The sequence below is a fragment of the Scomber japonicus genome, chromosome 18 (assembly GCF_027409825.1).
Source record: "Scomber japonicus isolate fScoJap1 chromosome 18, fScoJap1.pri, whole genome shotgun sequence".
Taxonomy (NCBI): Eukaryota; Metazoa; Chordata; class Actinopteri; order Scombriformes; family Scombridae; genus Scomber; species Scomber japonicus.
The window spans coordinates 15,576,891-15,588,032 of NC_070595.1; the positions used below are offsets into that span (position 1 = coordinate 15,576,891).

Below are 11,142 nucleotides of genomic sequence, written 5' to 3' on the forward strand. Positions count from 1 at the left end.
ATGGGTTAAGTCTTCCCCCCCTTAGTTCAGAGGGCAATTGTCACACAGGGTCGGCAAAGTGAACAACAGCCAATGCAGAGAGAAGCACAAAGAGAGAGAGAGAAGCAACCCAACCCCTTCTTAGTCTCCCAGGACTGAGGGCAGTGATGGGAGAGAGACAAAGGCTGGCCCTCTCTGAGCCTTGGGAGGCACCAGAGCAGGAGGCCCTGCTGTTTGTGCCTGTTCTGCTCCTCCAAATTTGTTCTCCATCAGCCATTCAGTAGTTCTGTCCCTGCTGCTAATGCTGGATGCCACCTTGATGGCACAGTCCCTTTGCCATGACAACATTATAGGGATCCCACAGTGCCAGCACAGCAGTGAGGATCTCCGTGGATAAAGACTGGTAGGGCTCGGCAGTGCACTTCCTCAGTCTAAAGGGAAGTCGCAGGAATTCCGACGTGACGCACGGGCAGTCCGGTAGACAGACAGGAAGTCTTTGTAGCGCGGGGCACACCCTAACCAAGCTTCCCCAAAGTGTTCTGACCCCGTGAAAAGAAACTCTCCATCCCCAGGCTTCACATGGCACTGCAGGAGTGTGTTGATGTGTCCATGCCAAGATGTGACTGACCCAGATGACCCAGAGGTAGCCACTTGCTGCTTGAACACTCCACTGCGCTGCCAGTACACCCTCAAGGCTGACACCGCCACAAGGGTTGCCTGATGTTCAGGGTGGTGGGACACATTCTTGATGTATCCTCGGACAACTGAAAAAAAAAGACCAGGACATTGGATTATAGAGATTCCCTCCAAATCTTACACCATCCTTTAGCCATTTAGCCGCTCATATGCTCTCCCTTATTTTAAAATGACGTGGCGGTATTGTGAGACTATAAGGCACATAAATCAACCTCTGATGACCTATTGCTTCTGCTCTATTGCTTTCTATAAAGCACAGGTCCCTCCCATTCTGCTGCTCCACACACAACTGTTCAGTCTCCTCTGCACAGGCTGTAAAGCTGCTGCTTTCTGGGCCTAAACCAGATCATAAAACCTCTCCGCTTTAAAATGTGTTGCGGCTATTTTTACTGCAGTCAGATGTTTCACTTTCACTACACTGTACAGAGTTATGTTTGTATGTGCAGAGTTTGACACTAGAAGGCTGTTTTGGTAGAGGGAAAGTTTCTCTGTGTTCACCTTAAATCTCAGTTTAAACTGTGTGCATATGATTTGTGATTTGTGATCACAAATAGTCTTTGAATCATGGTCCAACATTTATCTTACACAGGAGCACATACACTGACATATTGTGTCCAGCAGTTAAACTTTTGAAATAAACATTGGCACATTCACATTTTTAACAAGGTCATTCAATTTTAGTTTTGTCAAAAACAAAACTAGTTAGACATTGTTTATAATTGTTTTCCAAGTGAGTGTTTTATGTCTTAAAACAAGTCTTGATCTTGAACCTTAATCTCATTCAGGTTTAATGAGAAACAATGCCCCTTTTTGGTGCAACTTCAAGCTTCACACTTGATATGGAAAACACTCAAATCCAGGAACTTCTATGCATGCTGGTTGCACAGAGCGAGAAGACTGTATTTAAAAGTCTTCTCTTGTCCTATTCAGTTTGGCTCACACTGCATTGCTTTGTAAAAAAAATTATGATCTTAGTTGCAATTTAATAGAAATGTGTGAATGTGTTTATATGTTTTATTGGGTTAGTAGAGTGAGATGATGAGTACTCACCAAAATCACTGTTGCAGATGGCCATAAGAAGTTCTGTGTCATTACAGGGCTGGCATGAAGCTGTGAGGGAAGGAAATCAAGAGAGAAGATGAGAACATGCTCTACGGCCAACCCCAATATGAGATTTAAAAAAAAAAATCAACTTAAAGTATAGGTTCACAATTTTTCAAGACTGTCTTAAAACAACTGCCAGGTGCATTGAGATGTTTTTCTTGCCATAATCATTCCCCCAGTTCACACTGCTCATTAAGAGATCCATTATGTACTTTCAGTGTAGATGATCCTGTCCAAAAATGTATTTAAAAGTTTAGTTGAGGCTAAGCTTCAGATGTCAAAATGAGTTAAATTATGTTGATATCTTTCAAAGTGAGTCTTTTTAGTAACACATTCCCTCTTTTTCCCAAACTATGCATGATCCAAAGCACCATCTAGCCTGACAGTGATTGATAGCTAAACAGCTAAACCTCCATCCTACCACTCCACTGACCTAAAAGCCAACACACACATACCATCTCCATTCATCTCCCTCACATCACAGAGTGAAGAAATTGGGGGTTAAATGAAGGAATGCTGCATATGTGTTTGTGTTCCTTTAAGTGCTAATACGATGCCTGCAGATCAAAAACCCTGACTCGTCTTGACCCCATGTTTGACTCCTATTGTATCTATCTAATTGAATGACCCTGTGCCAATGCAGGAGATTGCAGGAATCAACCACTCGGCCAGACTCGCAATACATAAAAGATAAATCAGCAGCTGTCTATTTTAGACAGAGAATGACATCACTGCGCTGAGACAGGCCCGCACACATGGATAAATACTAAATGCTAATAAACATTCATGCACAATGATGAGGCATTTGTGGAATCTGCAAAGTATTTGCAGTCTCAATTCAGGCCCCTTTGGACCATTGCCCTTCAGCCGCCCTGTGGGTCTGCTCTGTCCCTTCTGCTTTGTCCCTCGATGGAAACCAGACAGCCAGACAAAACACAAGACTGACCAGCAGCTGAATGTCCCACTCACCATGATTAGGGTGAACCCTTTTTTTTTTAAACTAGAAATTAGAACTGATCAGTTAATGTCCCTCACAGGCCACAAATCATCCTTCATCAAGTCCTTTGAAATAGTCAACAGTTCAAATGACTTTGAAATGGGGACATTTTCTAATAATTACTTTTTAGATTGTACAATGTCTTTACTAGCAATTGATATATAATTTACTAATGCTTAAAAAGCTTAAGTCATTAATGAGAATAAATACTGGGTGGCCAGGTCATGGACATTTCTTCAGTTTATTCTTAGTTTTGGTAATAAGAAAGTTATAAATGTATTTGATCTAATAATGAATGTTTAATAAGTTCTTAATAACTACATTTTGGTCCAGATCCTCTGCCTTGAAGGTAAGTCCTCTCAAACTGCAGCAATTAGTCAATTAATCCGTTAGTTGATCATGAATTGTTATGACTTTTTCAAAGAAAAAAAATATTTAAATGTTCTTGTTCCAGTTTCTTAAATGTGAATATATTTTATTATCATAAACTGAATTGTTTGTGGACTGTTCATTGGGACAAAACAAAGAATTTGAGATAGAACATTGGGAAACGATTATTGAGAAAATGAGCGACAGATTAATAGATTAATCAGTTGTTAGCTGCTGCAGCCCTAACGTCGCCATAAGATCCGATCAAAGAGATTTCAAAGAGATTTCTCATACGCTAGCAACCTACAAGTTGGTCTTATGCCTTCTAACTAATCCATAAAGAATAGGTAAATTACGTTTTACACATTAATAAAACCATTATTTACAGCTAAGTTTTCTAAATTAAGTCTTGTCAGGAAGTGTTACCAAAGAAGCCTCAGTATTGGTTAGAGAGGGTGTACTCACTCTGCAGCCCGCTGTGGCCCAGGTTGAGTGCAGCGCTCCTGTTGCCCAGCAGTTCATATCTGAAGCCCATTGCGCGTCGGCTCCAGGCTCCATCTCTCTGCGGGCTGGCCTGAAGGTAGATAGCGGGCCTCTGAGGCCCATCTGCCCGGAAACAGAACACCTGCTCAGGACGCCCGCCGTCTGTCACCAGCAGCTCCAGTTTCCCAGTCCGTTCAATGAACACGCTGGCTCCGCGGAAAGACGGAGACAGTTTGATGCAGACGATGGTGCGCCGGGCGGAAGACAGGTTAGGCTCCAGGACCACCCTGACAGCCTGGCTCGGGTAAACCCACCTCACCCAGCCCTCTGTACAGCGAAGCCGCACCTGGAGTACAATCCTGGAGTCCACACCAGCTGCAAAACCGCTGGATCGAGCGGGAAGCATCAAGTGATTCATTCAGTGAGGCGGACGAGGTTTCCAAAATTGAAATGACCAATATATAACTATCAAATGTTAATAAATCATTTAGTAATACTTCATCAGTCATGAAAAATACATTTTATTTTCCCTTTGGCTGGTGTCTAGCATTTCTATTGGTAGTGATGCAATTATAGCCTATAATGATGTTAATAAATGCATGGATCTCTTCCTAATACGCTGCAGTCTTTAATAGAGGCTTTCTAATCCATCGAATCTGCTTCAAGTATTGACAATATTAATACGTGATTTATGTCTGCAGTGGTCCTGTCCAGAGCTTTCACAACATAGCAGGTTATTGTGTTTAACTGATCTAAAAAGCATTAATAAACTATTAACACAGGCATTAGTTGCAACTTATAAACCCATCATAAATGGCCTTTCAAATCTACTCTAAATTGTAGCCTATTGTAATATCTTCACAAATGAGAAAAGTCCCTCACCTTCCACTCCAGTTGCACAGATCAGCTGCACAGTGCCGTAACTGCAGAGCCAGAATATACATCAAAACAATCACATTTGGCAACATCTCACCCGCAGAAAGATAAAAATCTAAAATGAAGTTGACGGCAGTGCATGGCTATAGAGAGTTTCTTTGTTTGAGAGTTATACAGAGACTACAAAAAGCTCTCTGCTGCACCGCAATGATGTGATTCAGCTTCAGGGGAGAAAAGATATGAGGCGCTCCTCTCTCTCTCTCTCTCTCTCTCTCTCTCTCTCTCTCTCTCTCTAATTAGGACAGATCCAGTTGTTGGGGACTGCCGGCCTCTGCAGGTCTTTGCTCTCTAAAGAGACAATCCGTTTCAAAGCTTTCAGCCAACAGTGCACGATAATTCATTCACTTCTAAGGCTCTCAGTGGTTTCTTATGTTACTTTGTCCCAATCCTTAGTTGGGCTACTTGGCATTAATGGCCTACATATGAACCCCCTTACATCGGTTTTTTGTTTTTTTTTACTTGAAAAGTGCACACTTGAAAATAACTTCCTCTAAAAGCAAACATATTGTGATTAATTTTAGCAGCTTTGTGCCATAAGAGCAATTAACCTCATTTACAACAAGATTATTTCAAAAGTAGGCCAACCGACAAAGAAGAAAAGCAACAAAGGAGAGAAATTTGAAGTGTCTGTGATTCTGTGCTTGTAGCTTCATCTAGTGGCAGGATAACGTAACTCACAATCCCCTCACATCTGGAGGGCAAAATGTGGTCTGTCAGAGGCTTTTCTGTTCTGGCCCCGAAAAAACGGCAGCAGTAGGCTATAAATCAACAGCCTCCAATAATGTGGATGAATTAAAAAACTGGAATGCATTATCAGCTTTCAGCAATGATTAATCCACCGATGATGAGCTCCAGTTTAACCTGCAGGGGTTCCTGTGCACAAAATAATTTGGCATTGGTTCAAGGTCTTGCCGGTGGCGACATCTTGTGGAGGTAAATTAGTGGACCGTAACCACGCAGGCCACTGTGAGGGCTGATGGCTGCTGCTCTCAAGGTTTGCTTTTAGCTTATAGGCCCTGAGGCAGCAGCAGATCAAAGGAGTTGAGATTTTTGATGGGTATGTCGCTGAGTAAATTACACTCATATGGAGAATTTTGGCCAGATGTTGTCTCAGCTGCAAGAAAAGCCTTTTCCTATTCCACAGGGGCGTCAAGACACGTAAATCCTGAATTGGAGAAGATATCCTGAATCTCATCACATGCCAAAAACTTAAATGTACACAACTTATAAAGATAAAAGCAGCTGGGACAATAAATCAAAGTACTATTTGATACATTTTAGGCATGAAACAGAAACAATGTTGGCTCTGCATGTATGTTTGTTTTCTAGAAATGTGTGCTTCATCTTCATTTTCCATTAAACTATAGCCTATAGAACCAAAAATGCGTTCAGTACCCTGCACACTATTTAAACATTGCAGTGGTCCTCTTACAGTTGCTGGGCCAGAAACCAACTGCAGCGCCTTCACAGGAGTACAAGACGCTCAGATAGACAAAGCAAAGTCAAATGAATGGAGGCTTTGTGTCTCTTATTGGCACAGTGCGCTCTGAATCTTTTAGGCCTAATGGAGCTGGGTGATGTCACAAAACACGGTCATTGGAGGAAATAAAAAGCAGGTTACCCACATGATCACAAACGTGCGTTAACCCTCCTCGGTATGGGGGTCACGGTTTCTCTAGTTCATTCTTGGTCTCTATTCCCTTTCAACAGCACTAAATGTTTAAGTGGTTCCTATAAACAATTTATTCAACTCAATAAATCGATAAATTAAAACTATCAAAATTATCAATCTGTGCTGAGGCCACAGGCTCGGCGTCAAGTTTAAGGCCTGGCTCCACACTCTGGGATGATGATGATGATGATGTTGATGCCGATGTTGATGATGATGATGATACAAGAGTATATTTATATGTTTCTATTAGCTCCACACATGCAGCTTTCACGAGGCTATACTTGAAAACGATTCACATTAAAATAAGCATATAAGCAAATAATTTGTAGGACTTCCTCAGCTTGAGATCAGGCCTTCACTGTTTGAAGTCTCCCGGTGAGTTTCCCAGAAAACGTTTCACTTTTTATGCTGATTATTTGATTATTATATTGATTCTTTGTTAAAATTACAACAGGAAAAAAAAGAAAGCATGGGTTTTTGTGTGCTTCCAAAGTATGTGTTCCGCAAGTCGCTTTTGAAATAATTATCGTACAATTTTGGGCCGTGACCCCTGCACAGTACTGCAACAGTAAGGCCTTTATTTATGTACTTTAAATGCTAGTCAAGTATTTTTTTAGATTAGGTCTTACCCTGAAAGCTTACTTTTTCAATATGTTGATTCTTTCTGAAATCAAATCCCACAAGCTCATTAAGTGCAAATGATTATTTCGATTATTTGGCATAGTCCTGCTGCGTAAACACATTCTAACAGCTACCCTGAATGAATGAAAATGTATTTATTACAACCTCTCACTCGGTGGACTTTAGGTTGACAAAAATGACACCGGATATGAAGAACGGAGTAATAGTTAGGACTGGAAATGATGTTCAATATCCACATTCACTTTTAGTCAGTCTGTACATACTCAACTATTGTATTAGTGGCCTTGTCTTATTAGATGTTTTAAAGTGGCTGTGATATACAAGCAATTAAGTGCAAAAAGCGTAACAAAAACACAAACTTACAATGTCACTTTCAATTTTAATTTTCTCAGCAGCGTATTAAATATTTGAATGTACATATTTGAACGTTACATAGAAAAAATATAGTATTACAGTGGGCTTGTTAGTTAGTAGCTTGTTAAACAATTATTTCGGCATATATTCGCCTCCTCTGGCCTACATCAAACGCACATACTCATCTTGTATCTCTGAAAAAGCCTTTGTCCGTGCTGTTCTCTCTGATGGTGACTGTCAAGAAGTTCATGGTGACATCTGTCACTGTCACAGAGTCCAGGTTGGAGAAACTGGGGGTCCAAGACGAGGCCGGTCGTGTGGATAAATCCTGGATGGACTCGTTCTGTCTGGATTTTGCAGTCGGCTCCTCCAGGGACAGACAGCAGTCCTTCATCTGATGGCTCCGGTGTTTTGCAGAGTGCTTGCCCGGCTGAGGAACAGACATCCCGGCCAAACAAGTAGTCCTGTGACCCCCTTGATCACCTTTGCGCACATCTGGACGGAACGCGCAAGTGTATGTTAGGCCTGCACCACCCAAATGTCTCTGCTCGCTGCTGGATTTAGGCGTGATCGTGGTCTTCTCCTGGAACCTCTTAGTCAGCTGGATGAGGCTCGGATCTGACGTCTCTCCTCGATGATGCAAGCGTTGGGACATTTTGGACAGACTGTGTGACACTGGCTCTTCCAGTAACCTGCTCCGTTTGGTGTCAGGTTCTGCTGAGCTGCACGCATCTTCTTCATCGTAATGCAAATGCAGCTTCGGTTTGCGCCCTCTCTTTTTGGGGAAACTGGCTGGTTCTTGGACTGTGAGAGACTCCGGTGGAGCAGGTCTGGGCCTCCGCTCTGGCTCTGGTGGTCGGATGTGGACACTTTCTCCTCTGTTGACCGTACTCGGTGGGAAGATTGTGGGAACCACGGCGCGTAAACCCTCCCGGGCCCTCGGCGTTATGACGGGCTCCGGGATGGGATAGGAAACCTGGATTCCCCTGGGAGGGTCTCTTCTAAATTCATACGTCTTTGCTTTGGCTTTGGCTTTGGCCTGAGGACAGAGCAAATAAGGTTTACATGAGGAGGTTTCCCAGAGAGGAAATTTTAAAGTCTCCTGAGGAAATTTAAAGGTTTAAGAGAGGCAGCTGACGGTTAAGGCCTCGTCCCAAAAGCAGCCTTGTTTTTTAGTTTATTTGTTTGTTTGTTAAGGAATGTACTGCTATGAACAGAAAAATAAGTTCGATACTTAATTTATATAATATGTTATACATGCTTAAAATGTACCATAACTTTACCTCATGAAGGTCAAACAATGAGATATGTTCTTTAGGGTTAAACTGTCATTACACTAATCTGTGAATGAGTCTACGTCACAGTTAAAGCGTTTCGGAATGAATCAAGCCTGCAGTTGCCTTAACGTAGAAATCATTCATAATCTGTACAATTTATGACACATTTCAGAGAAACGAGAAGATGAAATGAGCCTGAAAACCAGAGTAATGGCCAATAAAAAGATTCACCAACCTTCAGGAGAAATGTCTCCGGCTTGGGTCCCCTCTTTTTCGGCCCGAACAACTCTCGCTCGCGTTCCCTGGTAGATAAAAATGATGATACGAATCATCATGAAAACATATGAACAAATACGGTATTATTAAGTCTATAATTCAATCGGAAAATATTTTTTTCCAAGTGAGGGCCACACTGTCATTAAAGTGAGAGCCGTCCAATTTTCTGGGCAGTTTTTATTCTAAAAAAAAGTCCAATCAAAATGAAAAACTGAGTAAGAATGAAAGTGATAAACTGTTTGTGATAAGAAGAAACTAGTTTATTTGAATTGAAAACTGAACAATTATCTCGCCCCACTGAAAGTTCTTGTCACTTCCTTTGCAAAAAGTCAGATTTCTAGAGTCAAATCTAGACGAAATGTATTTTTGTACGGACATTTTTTGGAAATGCAGAATGCGCGGTGCCATCTCATTTCTGCAGAGAGGCCTACTGCTGCGCTGTCAAAACCTCACCTCTCCTCGAAGGCAGCGAAGAGACGTGCATCCAGAATGTTTTCCTCCGGCTCCCAAGTGCTGTACCTAATATGTCACGACAACGAAGAGGATAGGTGTTTGGCACCACACAGATAGCGGCTCACACGCCAACACACACTCTTTCACACACACACACGCACAAGCGTTAAAACACTTTTGTCAAAGCACTCTCGCTGTGTGCGCTGAAAATACAGACGACGTAGCGGACAGTGACGCATGGTGAACCCAGCCATTGCTAAAGCTATAGTGTGGACTTCTGTCCATCCCAAAGCGGGCTGATTCTCACACATATACAACCCTTGGCTGTTAAGCACACACAATCTGACAAACAGTACACTGCACAACAGTACGTAGAGCAGATGATATGGATAAAAAAAACATCCACAAGCTGAAATAGGGCAGACTCTGAGGTGGTGCAGTTGTGCGAGCGGCCAGGATGGAGCGCTGTCCTTCACAGCCTCGGATATAATACTCACTTCTGAGACCAGCCCTTCCATTTCACTTGATATTCCCAACGACCCTGCAAAACAGATCCGTAATAGATTCAGGTTATCAGAGGATGGCCTGTCTGCGCTGCACAATCAAACGGTTGCGTAATAGGTATGGAGACACAGTCTGTGGGTAAAAAAACGCAGCAAATACCCGTCTGATTCTCCGTTTAATGATGGACTCGGCTGCGAAGACGCTCTCACCAACAGCCGAGAGCTCCATGATCCACCATGCACCTCGTTTATTTCTGTCGCTATTATTATTTTTGGCTTCCCCGTGTCCTCTCCGGGTTGTTTAATTCCGCACATCCCATAATACGCAATCTGGGGAGGACGTCATCACGTCTTTTTTTCTGTTGCCAGGCACCGCAGTCGGTAGGACGGATAGCGGTGGAGCACATTGGCTCAGTTGTTGCTACGTGCTCCGGGTTTCTGAGTGAAGGGGAGGAGTCTGGCTGCTGTACAGGAATGTCTGGCACAGTGGAACAAGCAGAGTCAGAGGCTCCTAGACCCTGAGACCTAGACTAGGACCCCCTGAAGTCCCTTACGGGGGTCCATGAAGCTCCAACCAAAATTAAGAATGTTTTAATTTCACGAGAATTGAATTGATTAAACAGTTTAGCCTACCCCAAAGACAGAAGAGGATGGCTTGTTGAATAAGATATTTCAGCCTCACCCACAGCCATTTTAAACTGCATTTTTACACATGTAAAAATGTGTTTATAGCCTACATGTATGTACAAGTATTAATAATTAATCATTACTAATAATTTAATATCGTAACAACCAGAAGCTCCTGTATAATTAATACACAAAACAGGACCATAACCGGTATATATGTCCTTATTAAGCATGTTTAAGACACTGGCCAAAGACACTGTGATCAGTACATAGTTTCGTGATTGATTATTTAAAAGTATTTCTCAACAATAGATCTGTGTCAACCTCTTTTCATTTGCAGTTTCACCAGTTTCAGGATCACATTTATTATTATTTAAAGAAAAGGGCCCCTGCGCTGCTATGCAATACATATTGAACTTTTGGAGCTAAATTCTGATTTTGCGCACGATATCTGCCGTATACAACAGCCACAGATGTGTACGGAGAGACAGAATACCTTCAGAAAAATAAGTAACAAGTCATAATTATTATTATTATATTATTTGGTCGGTTCTTAACGCGGATTCCAGAAAATCTGCATTGCACTGACGTATATCTCCTACCGACAGAAGTCAGTTTATGTGATTAAAGAAAAATAATTCTTCGACTCCAATTATATGTTATAAATGTCACTAAAAAAAGATGCAGAATTTTCTGGGGGGTTAAATTGCATTGGGAGTTTATCAAGTTCTGGATGAGTTCTACATTTTGGGAAAGCCAAAAAGCAAATGTAAG

At 42.0% G+C, this 11,142-nt stretch overlaps 2 protein-coding genes across 3 annotated transcripts; both read right to left on the reverse strand.

Moving 5' to 3' along the window:
• Positions 1–405: 405 nt before the first annotated feature.
• Positions 406–4,596, reverse strand: LOC128378307 (meteorin-like protein). The gene is made up of 4 exons (XM_053337780.1): positions 4,511–4,596; positions 3,611–4,014; positions 1,726–1,785; positions 406–743 (listed from the first exon to the last, which is right to left on the reverse strand). Exons 1-4 carry the CDS (start codon positions 4,594–4,596, stop codon positions 406–408), a joined length of 888 nt encoding a protein of 295 aa, XP_053193755.1.
• Positions 4,597–7,275: 2,679 nt separating this feature from the next.
• On the reverse strand, positions 7,276–10,148 carry cbx8a (chromobox homolog 8a (Pc class homolog, Drosophila)). 2 transcript variants are annotated; one of them, XM_053337778.1, is made up of 5 exons: positions 9,902–10,148; positions 9,736–9,779; positions 9,239–9,304; positions 8,745–8,811; positions 7,276–8,271 (listed from the first exon to the last, which is right to left on the reverse strand). In XM_053337778.1, the coding sequence occupies exons 1-5, from the start codon at positions 9,968–9,970 to the stop codon at positions 7,414–7,416; spliced, it is 1,104 nt and encodes a 367-aa protein (XP_053193753.1). In that variant the 5' UTR covers positions 9,971–10,148; the 3' UTR covers positions 7,276–7,413. The 2 variants fall into 2 exon arrangements, with proteins under 2 accessions (XP_053193753.1, XP_053193754.1); XM_053337779.1 differs by having other exon boundaries at positions 7,276–8,264; positions 8,744–8,811.
• Positions 10,149–11,142: the final 994 nt, after the last annotated feature.

What these genes read in the sequence shown, in the direction of transcription:
- LOC128378307 (XM_053337780.1), bottom strand. Translation starts at nt 4,596, where the DNA reads ATGTTGCCAAATGTGATTGTTTTGATGTATATTCTGGCTCTGCAGTTA. An exon ending in CTGTGCAACTGGAGTGGAAG is followed by an intron (nt 4,015 to 4,510) that starts GTGAGGGACTTT and finishes CGCTCGATCCAG; the next exon opens with CGGTTTTGCAGCTGGTGTGG. An exon ending in GGGCCACAGCGGGCTGCAGA is followed by an intron (nt 1,786 to 3,610) that starts GTGAGTACACCC and finishes CTTCCCTCACAG; the next exon opens with CTTCATGCCAGCCCTGTAAT.
- cbx8a (XM_053337778.1), bottom strand. Translation starts at nt 9,970, where the DNA reads ATGGAGCTCTCGGCTGTTGGTGAGAGCGTCTTCGCAGCCGAGTCCATC. An exon ending in TGGAAGGGCTGGTCTCAGAA is followed by an intron (nt 9,305 to 9,735) that starts GTGAGTATTATA and finishes GTGACATATTAG; the next exon opens with GTACAGCACTTGGGAGCCGG. An exon ending in TTCGCTGCCTTCGAGGAGAG is followed by an intron (nt 8,812 to 9,238) that starts GTGAGGTTTTGA and finishes TTTATCTACCAG; the next exon opens with GGAACGCGAGCGAGAGTTGT.